Source organism: Adiantum capillus-veneris, chromosome 14 (genome assembly GCF_014529385.1).
Source record: "Adiantum capillus-veneris isolate H3 chromosome 14, ASM1452938v2, whole genome shotgun sequence".
In the NCBI taxonomy this organism is placed as follows: domain Eukaryota; kingdom Viridiplantae; phylum Streptophyta; class Polypodiopsida; order Polypodiales; family Pteridaceae; genus Adiantum; species Adiantum capillus-veneris.
The window spans coordinates 57,444,318-57,460,897 of NC_140944.1; the positions used below are offsets into that span (position 1 = coordinate 57,444,318).

The 16,580-nt window shown below is 41.0% G+C and overlaps 1 protein-coding gene and 1 pseudogene across 1 annotated transcript; both read right to left on the reverse strand.

Moving 5' to 3' along the window:
• Positions 1-5,573: 5,573 nt before the first annotated feature.
• LOC147442429 (uncharacterized) lies at positions 5,574-9,691 on the reverse strand. Its single transcript, XM_086529372.1, has 4 exons — positions 9,168-9,691; positions 7,506-7,615; positions 5,768-5,840; positions 5,574-5,679 (listed from the first exon to the last, which is right to left on the reverse strand). The coding sequence occupies exons 1-4, from the start codon at positions 9,689-9,691 to the stop codon at positions 5,574-5,576; spliced, it is 813 nt and encodes a 270-aa protein (XP_086385498.1).
• A 2,961-nt stretch (positions 9,692-12,652) lies between these two features.
• Positions 12,653-13,173, reverse strand: LOC147442430 (uncharacterized; annotated as a pseudogene).
• Between the last annotated feature and the right edge of the window lie 3,407 nt (positions 13,174-16,580).

Below are 16,580 nucleotides of genomic sequence, written 5' to 3' on the forward strand. Positions count from 1 at the left end.
TGTAGGGTGAGACCAGCTCACTTTTGAAAATGGGTAAAGAAATACAATGGATTAGGGGATCCATATGACCATTTAGCAAGGTTTAGATAGGTCCTGAGAGGTGAGCGCATAACGGACTTTCACACTCAAATTGAGGGGTTTGGAATAACTTTGAGAGGTAAAGACTTAAACCTCCTAATGGTTGCGCTTTCGTAATTGTTGTTGGCATGATAAGAGAATCGATGGTTGCATACATGTAGCAACAAGCTAGGAGCATACACAATGTAAAATTTTTTATGGTTTAAGAGAAGATTTGCGCCTTGGAGAGCAAGATGGTTCTTGTCAAGTGTGGTCGGTTAGGGAAATTTTCAAAGGGCATCGTGTGCTCACGACCTTGGTGTTTGATCCTTGGGAGGCGATGGGTTATACAACATCCCATCACACAACATCTTTGAGAAGGACTCTTGACAATTGGGTTACAGAGAGTCCCACCACATGGCATCTTTGAGAAGGACTCTTGACAATTGGGCTCAACAATAAAAGAGGTTTATCACCAATAGAGAGGACACTAGCTATGAGTACTTATGGGGCAACAACAATATTGCAAGACATCCCCGGCATGGATAAGTAGAGAGGAAGAGGTAGAAGAGGTAGTGTGCGGAGCATGGCAAGACTCATGGGTTCTAATACTATTTTGTCTACACAAAATAAATAGTGTTTGTAATGATTCTCTCTCTCTCTCTCTCTCTCTCTCTCATCTAGCGGCCCCCCCACTAGTGGTGGAGTCGCTCACCAGATTAGTCTCCTTCATAAACCGCACATGGGAACTTCCTAGAGACAGATATGCTCGCATAGCACTTGAGTCCTCTCGACAGTTAGCCATACAAGGAGATACAACATGCTGGTATGGGGAGATGACATCATGGTTTCAGGTGCATGGGTTCAGCATAGACAGGCTGCCACCATTCCAGTACTCGTTGGATGCACCATCTCTCACTCTTACACAGTCAGAGATCACTAAGCTCATCCGCCAAGACCTGACCCAGCTAGACACCAGGAGGACATGGATACAACCAGCACAGGAATTGGGCACGAAGATGGGTTTCTACAGAGACCACCTTCTCCAGCTTACGGAAGATGGTTTTGTGACGAGACCCAGATACATGGATACCCACTTGTCTCATGGGATACGATGTGCTATTGGCCAGGTACGCACATCTTCTCACCAGCTGCTGCGGATTGAGACTGGGAGACTGGGAGATACAGCGGAGTACTAGCAGAGGCCAGGACATGCCCCTTGTGTGACATGGAACCTGAGACAAAGCTGCATTATACACGCCGCTGCCCCGTCTACTATGAGATACGAGGCCGCTTCCATTGCTTGTTCAAAGAGGGTTTTGGACCACTCTCAAGAGTCATGGGATACGAAGATCAGAGATGCCTGGGTTTTTTCTTGCTCGAGCTGCGCAGACACAGAGATAGCCTGATGAATGGCGAGGCTAGCCAGTCTCAAAGACAGATCACAGACTTCTTCAGAGCAGACACGGGACAGCTGCAAGAACCACTCCCACAGCAGAGCTCCCCCTCGTCCCACACCAGAGGCACACTGATCGACCGAGCTTTGAACTGGGGAAATCCAGGCGCCCACGACTGCGGAGGACTACACAGCAGTGACGGAGGCTACGTCAGAAGATTCGGAGCACGCTGGCCAGGCATGCACGATGCCCGGTCAGACTACTAACCATGGAGGAAATTGATGAGATTCACCAACGACCAATGCTAGATCTCTTGTGATTCAGCTATCCCAACAAGCCGCCCAGTTTTTGCTTAGTTACTTAGTTTTTTGCGTAGTTCACATCGACCAATTTAGGATCCCATAGTACATATCTTTGTTTTGTACTGTGGCGTTGTTATTTTGTTACTCTGACTTTGTATCAGATCCACCACCTTGTAACTTTCAAGTCTCATAGGTCACTATGGCCTTTTGAAGATGTTAATATAACATTTCATTTCATTTCATTTCTCTCTCTCTCTCTATAATATGTATATATACATACATTTATTTATTTATTTATTATGTACTTATTTATTTATGTGTGTGTGTGTGTGTGTATGCAAGTATTTTTTTTAAAAGCTCACCTAGCCACAAAAAGCACTCGCTAGGACAAAAAATAGTGTTCTACCTTTCTTGTATTTCATGAATGCCTTTGAATTGACTTAACTTGAACTTTTCTTGATCAAGACCCGTTAGTTTCTATTTCACAATGGGATCCTACTTGCTACTAGGCCTACTTCCTACCCGTTTCTAGAAAAAATCACTTCATTCCTCATACGATTCTCTTGTAAGCCTAATTTGAGGGCTAGACTATCGATGACATTCTATGGGCCTTCCTCTTCATGTTTTGTCGCCCTCATATGTTATAAACATGCTGTTGGCTATCACCTTTAGATGCCTTACAAAATCATTTCATTCCTCATAAGATTCTCTTGATAAGCCTAATTTGAGGGCTAGACTATTGAGGACATTCGATGCGTCTTCCTCTTGGCGTTTGTGTCACCAATATGCTATAAACACCCCGTCCATTTTCACCACCTATGCTTCGATGCCTTCCCTAGCAATCAACCTCATTCATGGCCGCCTCTGGCTCATGCTAAGATGCAGCCTCGAGCCTTGTCTTGCCGTTGTTAGTATTGTAGTGCCCTTTGTCCAGTAATGGATCCCCTTCACTCTACCAACAACACTTCGAACCATGACTTCAGCATCGCTAGTGTGTTTATGTTGAGGTTAATGAAAGTAATTCTTTTTGTAGCCCAACTCATTCTTGTTATGAGGAGGCCCTGGAGACATTGAAGGTCCAAGAGACAATCTCCTGGACAAAAAGCTTGCCACGATCTTCCTTTAATTGCCTAGTCATAAAGAGAGAGAGAGAGAGAGAGAGAGAGAGAGAGAGAGAGGACCCTGCTTCACGCTCATCTTCCTTGCCATACCTTCATTCTACATTGTGGCACTAATTTTGGCCTTCCTCATTGTCTGTTTGAGTTGCTATATTTAGCATTCTTCGTATATTTTGAGCATTCTATATTTAAAATCACTTGACTTTTATTTACCTTTGGCTTTTTAAAAGAAGCATTAGTGAAAAAGGGAGCTAGGCATACATTTGAATGCTTAATAGGGTATTGAGCTCACCAATGGATTGCTCAAATAGGACGTGCAATAAGAGAATTAATAGCATTTGATGAGCAAGGTGACAAATAGCTTGCAACTATAAACACATTAGCTATTAGATTTGAATGGTGCTCATTTTTCCACCAAATAGGTTGCGCACATGCAATGGTTTCGCTGGCTAGCTGATTGAGGGTGAATGAAGGCTATCTATCGGAAACCTACGCACATGCTGCAACTCCAGCGTCGTCATGACTCAGGTCAACGCCATCTATTGAGCTGCCCTGTGCCACAACCAATACCAGTGCTTCGCTCCAAGGAAACGGCTCCTCGTCGGGGGTGACCGTTAAGATTTGTCTATTGGTATCTCAATGGTGCAGGTCAAAGCCCCGATAGCTAAGTGCAGGGGTGTGGTGGGGTTCTGGTGGGCCTCTGGTAGGTTCGTGCACTTTTGGGTCAGAGGCTGCGATCGGTGCCCTGCATGTGCGCAGGCTAAGAGTGCTTCAATATGCTCTTTTTTCACAAAGATAAAACCATGAAAAATTTGTTCCATTACACTTTCGACGCAGATTGACTAGCAAAAAATTTAATAATTGCATTTTTAAAAACTGCTTCGCATAAAAGTAACCATGTAGTTAATAAGAAGTCACAATTCTAAGGGTTGTCCATGCTCTTTACAAGTATTCTTCTTCTTCTTCTTCTCTCTCTCTCTCTCTCTCTCTCTCTCTCTCTCTCTCTCTCTCTCTCTCTCTCTCTCTCTCTCCCCCCCCCCCCCCCCCCCCCCTTCTTTTCCTTTCTTTTACACTAGCTCCTGCGCCCCGCCTACCAACGGGCCTCGCTCTTCTTACCACCTCACTCTCTATGTGTTTGTGTGTGTGTGCATCTTTATACATCTCTCCATGACACACACACACGATCGACACTCACACGATCGACACTTTCTGTCTTTGGCCCCTTTAAACTACTCATGGTACATTTAGCCCCTTTTGCGCAGAGAGAGAGAGAGAGAGAGAGAGAGAGAGAGAGAGATTACATAAAAGCACATGACTAAAGCACACTACATAAAAAAATAGTTTACATTATTGCCAAAAAGTCTCAGGAACATATCTGCATAGCACTCTTAGTCGTGCTATTTCAACAGGATCGAGATATTGAGCTGGAGCTCTACAAACTTCTCTTAAATCTGTTTTTTAAACCCAGCTCAAGTAAATCTTGCAATGACGAATCAACCTGATGTAAATCGTGTCCAACTCTTCATCTACATATGACCCCCCAAACAGTGTAGTTTTCTCAATCACTTCCCATGCCCATTGCCATCCCCGTTTAGCAGGTAACAAATTTTCTTCAAAGGCATCAATAATAAAAAAATTTACACTTGGAAAAATATTCACAATTTCGTGGGCCATTTAATTGGCTACAAGAAAAGAAGACAACATTAGTACTCAAAGCTTAAAATGAGAGAGAGAGAGAGAGAGAGAGAGAGAGAGAGAGAGAGAGATGATCAACATGGCCACTTAAACACTTTAAAAAAGTATAAGCACAATAAGAACACTTCAATTACTAATTGTCATGCCAAAAAGTGTCAAGAGGTTCATTAGGTCAAAGTCTTTACAACATTCCAAATTTTTTTGTTTACAACGACTCATATTCTACTCTATAATTGGACGGTTGAGGATCGCTCTAATATACCCCATTGATAAACTTCACAATTAATTTCAAAACTTCAAACTCTTCATCCAAAATGTAAGATTTGTGATTGTGATATATCTTTCGCAACTGAATATCACAACCACAAACATTGACATAATAAATATCAACCATATATAGTTCTTGTAGGACTCTCATCAATTTTATTTCGCTCAATATTTGTGACACTTTGCATAGTGAAATGCTTAACCGTCCACAATTTCCATACCACCCATCAGCATATGAATACACCCAATGATGCCACCAACACCATGTACCATATACTTGACAAATGTACTCTTCCTTAACTTTCAAATATATAATCATCCTTATATGTATTGGGAGAATAGCCAATACATCATGACCCATGTTAACCTACATTAGCAATTCGCAAATCTCTCTCTCTCTCTCTCTCTCTCTCTCTCTCTCTCTCTCTCTCTCTCTCATTAACCTATCTAGTAGATAAAAACCCACTTCAATAAGCCAACAATAAATAAAAAAATATGATACTTAGCATGCATAGACAATGGATCAAAGTGTTCGATCATCTAGAGAAGTTAAGCCTACGACACACTCTACTTGGAACTCTCAAGATCCAAGCTTCGACACGTCGAACACTGCGACCGAGGCGTCGAGGTGATTCACCCAAAGAATAGATTCTAAACATCCATTCATTCACTCCATAGGGACCGTATGAAAAGTTGCAATTGAAAGGCTGTTGCATACCTAACTCTCGCATAGTGATTCACATATCATCTATATTAAACTCTATGTGATAATAATCTACAACGCTTCTAAAATATTGTGCTTCATATAATGCCAAGACAGAATGTCTGCAATAATATTGAAGCCTACAATGAAAATAACAACCAACCATTCATACATAAAAAGTAACAACACATTTAACGTCATATGGATTCAAATTCAAGCTATACGTACTGAAGGATCTCAAAATCCTCGATAATACGAACAATATCCTCAGCATGTGCAGGACCCCTCCACAATGGAGGATCTAGACAAAATGTAACACGTATAAACATACAAAATAAAGGCCACAAAGTTCTCATTCATGGTAAAAGTAAGTCACAAAGATAAGATTTTACATTTACATACCTCTAATATAAGTAGGTACATCATTGAGGGTGTATGAAACCATGATGTATCGTGCTTATCTACTCTAACAGCACAGGTTTGGAAGTTTAAGAGGAACAAAGATGAAATAGAATAAAGAAGACTTTGACGATCATGCCATAGAGAACCATGTCCTTCTTTCTTTTGTTTTAGTGAAGGATTTAAGAGAGAGAGAGAGAGAGAGAGAGAGAGAGAGAGAGAGAGAGGAATGAAAGCAATTCAAAAGACTTTGAAATTTCACAACTTCACAAAGAGACAATACAAAATAATTATTCAAAGTGTAGCCTTCGAAAGACCACATTAGGGATTTTATAAGTCCAAGGACCTATGTTGTATACGTTTTGCAAGATACGGGGTGGTGTTTCAACTTGAATTAATATCCTCAATCTATATGGTGTAGTGTGGTCTCTAGCAACCCCCACGTGTTGTGCATTGACTGTCCTCTCGTCACTCACAAACCAAATATTAACTTGAATTTGACGATGCTCATGGTCCAAAGAAAAGACAACATGGTAGTATCCAAGAACTTCCATAGACATATCTCTACCTAAGTATAGCATTTCATAAACACCTACGATGATAAAACCTCGATGGGAGTGATCTCTGCAAAGGCATCCATGAATTATATAGAGCAATAAAAGCTTAAAACTACCAATATACAATATACAAAAAATAAATCTTACAATATAATATGAATTGTATCAAATAAGATCACCAAAAACATAGCAGGAACTCTTCCTCTCCATTGCGGTGGATCTTCAGCAAAGTAAGTCAATGTATAAGCCAATATTATCAAGAACATAATAGTTCAAGTTAATAAAATAATTCAAATAAGAAGATAAATACCTCGAATGAATTCAGTGATGTGACCCACTACATAGGAGGCACTGCGTCGAGGATCCATTTGTGGGCAATACTTTGATCTAAGAGATATGAATAAAATTTAACATCAAGTGTGTCTGACTTTAAGTGAGAGCCACAATGTCACCCTAAACTTATTGTTATGGGCTCGCTAGTTGTAATACTTCCTTGAATACAATGTTTGCAGTGTAGTAACACTCCGCTTGAGTGTTTTCAATATTGACAACAATCCTCATAGAAGCTGCACTTCGTACACGTGACATTGCAACATACAACTGTCCATGAGAGAAGATCGATGATGCAAGATATATACCAAGAATTCCAAGTGTTTGCCCTTGTGCTTTGTTGATACTCATCCCAAAAGCAAGCCTGATTGGAAAGTGACGACGCTTCATTTGAAATGGAAGCCCCTGATGGTTTCCAATAATAAAGTCAATCCTTAGAAGAAAAACTCTCTCTCCAACATTCGATCATGTAACTATCTCTACCTCAATTACCTTATGATGAAATTGCTTGCATATCAATCTGGTTCCGTTGCATAATCCACGTCTTGGATGCAAATTTCGCAGCAAAATGATAGGAGCATTTTCTTTCAAGACAAAAGCATGAGGTGGAAAACCACCACCAAGAGTAAGGCTATTAAGATATTCAATTGTGTACAAATGTGTGTTTTCCTCTGACATACAAATCGAATCTGCACTCAGATACTCTTTGCAATCTCCATGCATTCTTTGCAATGCATAGTCATTAATTAAATCCACCTCTTTATTCCGCGGAGCAAGTATTGCTCGATCTCTGAAAAAAGTTGCATGATCTTGCACATGACACAAATCTCGATCCATATATAAAGCTTAGAAGATCTGCCAAAATATTTCCTGGAAGCATCATGTGTGAAGGTATTTTGACTCTGTCTAAATCTCCTCCATCATCCATAACCCCATTGCCAATATCAAGCACCCAACGGGAAAAACTTTGTTGAAGTGAATTTGAACCGCAATCAAGTATACGCATATTTTTGGTAAGCCCAAAGGTATCTTAAACCTAGAATGAGCAGTTCTTCCATTACTCAAAAGCAAAGCTACAATACCCGAGGATGCACATGCAAGAGCAACTCTACAACTTCCTCGCACTCGTGAAAGAAGTGCATTATATAAGTAAGTTTTTCCTGAGCCACTAGGACCATCTAGGAAAAATACCTTCCTTAAATGTGTGTCAACAGGTTGTAGCACTTGGTGGTAAGCATGTCGTTGATCCTCATTTAAGGAAGTCTCCATACAATCTACTATACTACACTATTCATCAACGTTGAACATTGTTTCTTCAGCCATAACATGATTTTCACTTAAGGATACCATTGTTGAGTCTATTGCAGGCAACATATAATCGCAAAGCCTCTTGCCATGTTGTTGCAAAAAAGATTCTATATGAAGAAAAGCTTGATTTTTTGCCACATCAAATCGTACGCTTATATCTGAAATACACATCCTTAGGGCATAAACATAGTCCTCACAAAATTCGGTACAAAACCTGTCCCAAAGAGCAGCCAGATGAAGTGGCTCACAAAAGACTAATATGATTGCAAACAGTTGTCTCAACTGCATTCCTTTTTGAAGAAAAGATGCCTCTTGGACGCAAAGTGACCATTCTTCATCATCTTGCAATAATCCTCTAGCTATACATGCCTCCTTGTATGTGTCATAAATGTGATCATCATACATCTGCAAGTCTTCAAAAGAAATACATCCCTTGCAAATATTGAGAAGCATTCATAGGTAATAAACCTCACCAGCAGTACGGACAATATTATACATTCTTGCAATAGAAACACCTTGTTGTCGTGGAGACCATGCCTTTCGACTTTTATTCCATACCCAACCATTTGGAAAGTCAGTATATGTGAAGCTATTTGCTTCTGGATAGTTTTGATTTGCAACAAACCATTCTGTCAAGGTAGTTTTTTTTATTTTGCTCATTATCCAGCAAATGTGATACATCATCACCATCTTGAAATGTAACCATATTCTACAATGGAAGGTGTACTTGCAATCGTTGAATAGCTGGCCTTTCACTATGCATGTCAAAGACAAATATTCTCCACATAGCCTTAGATGCAGAAACATAACATGCATTGAGATAACTCTTGATCTCATCAGTAGCTCCTTCACAATCTTGAAGAACAATAGTGGCTCGATCATGTCCCTTGTAGACATACTTATAAAGATATTTCACGGCAGTGAAAGTTGAGCAGATCTCCACATTAATATGGGCTTGGTATCTTAGTGATAAGAGGGGGCTATAAGGTACAACCCAACGATTATCTAAATTGTAATATTTAGACGGAACAAACCTTCCATCATCTCGTCTCATGTACACAAGATATCCACTTTCGTTTACATTTGTAGACGTAGAAAATGTTCGTGGAAACTTGAATCTACACTTTCCATCAACCATACATGGAGAACTTGGGTTCAAAGGACCACATGGCCGATGAACATTACAACAACTCACTACATCAAATAATTCTGGAAACACATTTTTGTCAGGGAGCTCTGCACAAACCAACTTATCATAGTGTAATGAATCTATGGGTTTATATTCGGATACAAGTATCAACAATTTATGAGCATAAGGAAGACCTCTCTTCTGAAACTCAATCACTGAAACATGTCCAATCACCTCCCCAAATACGGCTTGCTTGATAAGTAAATGCATCATATCTTGGAACTTCTGATAAAACACTCGTATAGTCAGATCAGGATGATCAACAGCGCTTTGTCCAGGCAGTAATGCATCATCTATTTCCTTCCATCGTGGATTACATGTGAATGTGATGAAGAGATCCGGTTTATCCCTACTACAAACAATTGCCATTGCATCTTGAAATAGTTGGCACATATATCTTGGACCTCCAACAAAAGATGAAGGCAAAACAATTCTACGGCCAACATTTTGACCTTCAGCCCTCTCTAAGCCATCTCTAGCCTCAACCATGTCAACCAATCCTTGGTACACTTCACCACAAAGTGCTTTTTTGTTATTTCTCATCCACAAAATCCGTGACTCCTCTAGAGCACTATAAGCATCTACAACATACTATTGTAATAGCCTACCCCGTCGAAGAAGACACTCCACGGTATCATCTCTTATTTGTAAGGAAAAGGCATAATATTGCCTTTGACTCATTTTTTTCCCATCCGTAGTCTGTAAATAAAGATTCCACCCATCCTCTTCACTTGGAAATAATAAAACATACAATAAGGACATGTAAGCTCGATGCATACTGGAGATTCTTTTCAAGCCCCCGTGTCGAAAATTCAGTACAATGTCGCGATAGCCAATATTTCTATCATCGTGGCATAATTGCAGCAACCTCCAAACCCCTTGGAGCAAGATATTGCCAACCATCACAACAATGCTCTGCAATAACCATCCTCATATTGGGTACAATATCATCTCCAGAGAAAGAAGCAGCAGGTCGTAGAGCATTTGCATAGGGATTTACTCTATGCATCATCAATTGTAAACACTCTAGAATACTACGATCTAAATTTGAAACATGATGCAATCTGTTGCTCAACTCATGTTCGGTATCAAAAAAATATAATTGTGCAAAGTGTGGAACTTCATTTTGTCCTTCAACAGGCGCTAAAGAACCAATGCTATGATAGACAGAGCCATGAACCTTAACACTAGTTTGGTACCAAAACAAGACACTTAAGTGTCCTTTTTAAGGTTTTTTGTAAAAAATCTTACGCCTTTTCCAAAAACCATACACTCATTCCTTTTGAGGGACTCTTATACCATATGTAAGTCATTTAAAAAAAATGTTAGACAAAGAATTATCCATTTTTAGGAACCTGATAAAGCATCCCAAAGCAAGTATGGTACAAAGAATACGCTTACATCAGCAAAAATGCGTGACACATAATTGCTCTCATCCACTTGAAAAATCATCTTCACAACCAGATAATTGAATCTTCTTGTCCCTATTCAACAAAACAACAACTCTAAATGCGCGTGAAATACATGTGCAATGCTCACATTGCAAATCTAACATATCGGCAAACAAAACTTCTTGAAACCAATATAATGAAAATATCCGCTACCACATAGACATAAACACTTCATAAACTTGCCATAAATTTTGTGCAATCACCTTATCATTGCAACTCAAGCATCATCACCTCATAAACTTGCCATGGAGCTTCACAGGGCGATTGTAGGATCTCACAAGTCGGCGTACCTGTATACCAACTGGCTCATAGCCTACCATTGCATGGTACTTATAGAAACATGGCTCCACACATTAAAAAAAATTGCACTTTGCACATCCATACACAATCCTTGTTGGCTTTGATCCAACTACAGTCTTTCCCTCATGCAAAAAACGCTTTCTTTCGTTAGCACATACAAAGCAAAACTTACTTGCATTTGAGCTCATCTTCATCAAAATGTGTCCATCCATAGCATCATTCACACACAAAGCCAAAATGATTATCCACTAGTTGCTCTTGCAATCTCACCATAAACCGAAAACGATTGGTATCTTTCTTACCATGCAAGCATTTCCATATAATATATGCATTCACAAATACAGAATCTAGCATGTCCCAAAATAATGCGTGCCACTATTTCCAGCCATGGATACTTGTCTCTAAGCTGTATCCAGAACCCAACACCATATCAAAGACATCACAACCTTCTTTGCATGTACTATACATTATAGCAATCTCAGGGCATGTAACGACAACTCTCCGACGACTTCCAACCTGTCTTTGAACTTCACCACTCTTCATGCCATATACATTTGATGCAAAAAAAAAAAAGCCTTTTTGTCCATCCAGCTGCAACTCAAGAGTCCTTTCCTTGCATCAAATGCATAACGTGATACACCTCTTTCACAACGATCAATCTGCAGTAATCGTGACTCTGGGAAATTCTTCTTGTTTGTCATATATGTACCTGTGCCTTCATAGCCCTCAGCAGTCAAGTGCAACAATAGCTTCACTGATGTGAACCATCGATCAAAGAAAACATGATGACCTCTTTGCTTCAAGTCCGCAACAAGTGTAGACACAACATGACAGGACAACTCTAGACATGGCAGCTTGTCATAAATATGAAAAGAGTAATGTAACCAATTTCTGAGTCGCATAAATTCCACAATTGAATTCCAAACTTGTGTGGCTTCTTAGGATTATATACGTGACAAGGATTCAGCTTACATTTAGATGGAATTATTCTCTCATCAACAGTTAAATTCTTTCCACAATTGTAGTGCAATTGAAAAGTGGCATTCAACCTTTCTTCCAATGATAAAACTTGCCATATCTTGTACTCTCGCGTTCCCTTCACAAGAGGCCGTTGCGAGTTATCCCGTACATGCAAAAATGATTTATTTGTTGATATTCCGTTTGCCCCATCTTTTCAGCATAGTTAGGATACCGCACAACACCACAAGTGTCTCTTTTCCAATAGCAATTTTTGTCTGACATAAATTGCAAGGCCATTTCAATAGACACTCTCAAAAATCGCAAGAATGAGTGTCTATCTAATGCATTCCATTTTCGAGTTGACTCATGCTTTTCCAAGGCCTTTTCACGTTTTTCCATGGCATATCTATTCGTCTCAGCCACAATAGTGTCTACCAAATCAAGAGGAAATAGAGACAAAAAAAGCTAAATCTCTGTAAGCTCTCTTGGAACCTACCCCAAGTCTGGACCCACAATATCTACAAACGGTGGTAATCTTTTGAAAGTTCCTTCAGGCTCCACAAGCATTTTATCACCACTCTTCCAAGTTGGAATGCTTACATTTGACCAATCACCCTCATCATCGGAATCCCGCAAGACAGGGCCTTCTGCCTCCAAAAGCCCATCTTCACACTCTTCTTCCTCGCCCACGGATGCATGTTCATCTCCAGACTCATCACCATCTTGCATAACATCCACAGGTCTACCCTTTTTTATGGCATCTTTCCGTGAATTGCCCCATTTCTTGAGAATATTCTTTCCCTTCTTGTGAGAATGACTACTCTCACCATGAGCATTCTGCCTCCTTGCATTTACCTCCACAACTCCAACATCACATTGTCTTACAAGAGCCTCATCACCGGAAATCCCAATAGCTACTTTGGCATGAAAGCTAGTACCAAGTGATGAGGCATCCACATTAGTTGCATCCGCATGACTACCAAAGCACTCTTTTTCATGTACTACCCTTGGTCGGCCTCGACCCACAATGTTCTTCTTAGGAGGATGACCTCTCTTAACAACTAGAGAGGGCACACTAGGCACTCCAACAAGAGGCAAGCTTGCAATAGAAGCAATGTGAGACACACCCAAAACATCCATAGCCAAAGAATTCTCATGTATATCCACAACATCGGAATTCAATGCATCATCCATAGCATCCATCACATTGCTCGCATAATCATCCTCAAAAGGCATTTCAACTGCATCACATGCAAGTAGCATGTCCACATTCGATAATACGTTTGACTTTACATTGTTTGCATCCCTCTTTTGTGATGCCAAAAACTCTGCAAAAGTAAACTCATCATTTACATCTTCAATGCATTGACGAGTTTCCACCCTTGCATCAGCAATGAGAAGAAGATGCATTTGCAACGACTCCCATGATAGCATGTACACAGTGGAATCACCTTCAAAGACACATTTGAACAATTTTTTGCGTGCATTGAATGACACTATCTTGCCTGCATAACATTTTTCTTGCCAATCAAGAGGATGGGTTTGCTTTGCCCATGCAAGCCCAAACTCTGTGGCCGGATACAACAGCTCGCGACCTTCTAAAGCATGGCAAAATTGCAAGGAGGGTCGACCACACCCTAGCGCAAGTGCAACCGAAAGCAGGGCTTCTCATTCACTCGCCATGGCGCTCTGTGCACGGATTTCTGCAGTGCTGTGTGAAACTGTAACCTGCAAAAAAATTCGAGCAGTAATCGGGTTTTGGCTATAGAACGTTAGCCAGGCATTTTTGCTAGGTTCAATAAGTGTATACACGTTACTTTTTGGGTTCAATTTGAACCATTGGATAGGCTTGGCCATCCGATGGCTCCTCTTTGCCAACCCTCTCCCCTCCAAGGCTCCATAGCCAAATCCATGAAAGCATAAAAATGTCACCAAAAAACCTTTAATTACAAGCTAATTAGGAGGTTTTTGTTGGGGTATAAAGCCCAATGTGGTCGCCCAGGTAAGTGGGCGGGCCGCCAGGTATGTACACATATTCTTTTGTAAAAACCTAATAAGAACTCACTATGCTCTACACATTACAGTAGAGCGAGTTCACCATATCGTCGTGCTCTTCTTCTCGCACTCTCTCTCGCATCGCACTTCCGCTCGTACTCCTTCAACTGGTATCAGAGCTTAGATCGAGGCTCGGGGCAGCACTGCAGGAGGCTAGAGTCACCAGCTCAGATTGGAGTGAAATTCGACAGGCAAAGACACGGCCCCAAATCTTGTGGGAAGCCTAAAGGGCTGGGTGTTGTCAGAATTTTATTCTGAGGTCATCTCGGCCACCGTTCGGCTTCAACAAAGTTCTGCGCAGGCCATTTTCGACTACGTGGTCTCAGCGGGTGCAGATCCGACTCTGCAAATTTGGGGTTTTCGGCCTACGACTGCAGGTGCTGAGGATATCGACACTTCCAGAGTGTTGATTTGTGGCTGTCTACACATCGAAGGACGGCTCACAGTTCTTGGAGGTGTGTCACATACGACACGGGCGCATCTACACACAGACTGTAGTCGACATCCACTAGTTCATCAGGTAGCTTGTGTTTGCTGCTTGATATTCCAATTTCATCCTGACATTGCAGGTACTTCCACATGGGATGTAAATTCAGAGATGATGTATGTCTGTTGAGGGTTTGCTGGCTGTGAGTCACGCAGCAAACAACCGCCGCAGCGATAACAGCATTCAGTGGGAAATTTGTGGATGTATGACTTTGTGGGAAGTCTATGTACTGTCAGATTTACTGCAACCTTTGTTGAGGGTCGAGTGAGGTTTTATTGAGCTGGGGGATTCTCGAATGTTGAGATCCTTTCGGTGATACAGGTCTTGGAGCGATCCCTCGAGCACCATTAGATAGGCATCTAGGATGTATTGACTGTGAGTTAGACAGTTGGGATTGCATCTTTGCTTTACTGCCGTTGAGGCATTGTCGCAGTCTATGCTTACAGGACAGTGACAGGACAGTGAGAGACAGTACAGGTGCAGGACAGGTTTACCCGCAGCTTACAGTGTCAGAGAGACAGTGTTTTTTGAGCTGTTTTTTGGTCTGTTTTTTAGTACACCAGAGCCATTTACAAAGGAGACTCTGCCGAAATTTATGCAGAATCTGAAGCTTTCTTGGTTCATTTGACAGGTTGATATTGGTTCAGAGGTCAGTTTACAGGGGAAACTCTACCAAATTTTTCCCAGGAAAGTAAACCACTGTGAAGCGTAGCTATGGCTGGATCACAAGACACTGCTCTTTACAATATCAAGAAGCTGGATGGAACCAATTTCCCATTGTGGAAGAAGGAGATTTGGCACGTGTTGGTACAAAAGAAGCAGATAAAACCTATAAAGCTCAAGGGGATAAAACCAGAAGATATGGACGAAGATGAATGGAGCGAAATGGATGAATTGGCACTTTCTACCATTATGCTGACTTTGGCAGAAAGCGTTTACTTCAATGTAGCAGACGAGATGTCGGCTTATCAACCATGGATAAAGTTGAGTGATCTTTATGAGAAGCAGAGTGCAGCTTCACAGGTATACTAGCTTAAGAAGCTTGTTGACTTGAAGATGAAAGAAGGGACCCCTATGTCCAATCATCTGAATGAATTCAACACCATCTACAGTCAGTTGTCAGCTCAAGGTGTCAAGTTTGATGAACCTGTTAGAGCTATGTTCCTGTTGATCACATTGCCGGAAAGTTGGGACACTTTTCGCACAGCTTTGAGTAATTCTGCACCTCCAGATGGTTTGAACATAGCAGGTGGAGAAGGAAGTCTGCTTACTGAAGAAACCAATAGAAAGACAATGGACAAAGGCAAAGGAACAGCCTTAGTTGTCAAGGGAAGGACCAAAGAAAAGTACAAAGGTGGAAAGAGGAATCAGTCTCGTAGCAAGTCCCGCACTGCTAAAGGCAAGAGTGACATAGAATGCTACCATTGTGGCAAGAAGGGTCACATGAAAAGAGACTGCAGAGAATGGAAAGCAGAAAAAGGCAAAGAGAAAGCTGAAGACCATGGTGAGAAGAACAAGTCCTCAATGAAGATTCAAGAAATAAATGTGACAAACACTGTTGCAGAGGATGACAGTCTAGTGTCAGGAGACATCTACTTCTTGAAGAATACAATGGACTCAGCTCTTCTTACAGCATCTGATGGAAATGCACTGAGTGACTGGATTATAGACTCAGGGGCATCACTTCATGTGTCTCCAAACAAGGAGTGGTTTACCTCTTATGTGACCACTAAGGATCATGTTCGGCTAGGCAATGGGCAAACATGTGAGATCTTAGGTGTTGGAGATGTTCAATTGAAGTTTCAGAATGGCTCTTCTTTCACGCTGAAGAATGTAAGACATGTTCCCGCAATTACAAAGAGCTTGATCAGCACAGGTTTACTTGATGATGCTGGCTACGTCACCACTTTTGGACAGAACATGTGGAAGATATCCAAGGGTTCTATGACAGTAGCACATGGAGTAAAGTCTGGAGGACTTTACATGATTTATGTATCAAATGTCT

Bases quoted from the DNA above. Each gene is read 5' to 3' on its own strand.
- LOC147442429 (XM_086529372.1), bottom strand. From the start codon at position 9,691: ATGGCAATTGTTTGTAGTAGGGATAAACCGGATCTCTTCATCACATTC. The intron at 7,616-9,167 runs GTTTGTTCCGTC...AACTTTTTTCAG, and splicing joins ATGAGACGAGATGATGGAAG to AGATCGAGCAATACTTGCTC. The intron at 5,841-7,505 runs GTATGTCAGAGG...CATTTTGTCTAG, and splicing joins TCTGAGTGCAGATTCGATTT to ATCCTCCATTGTGGAGGGGT.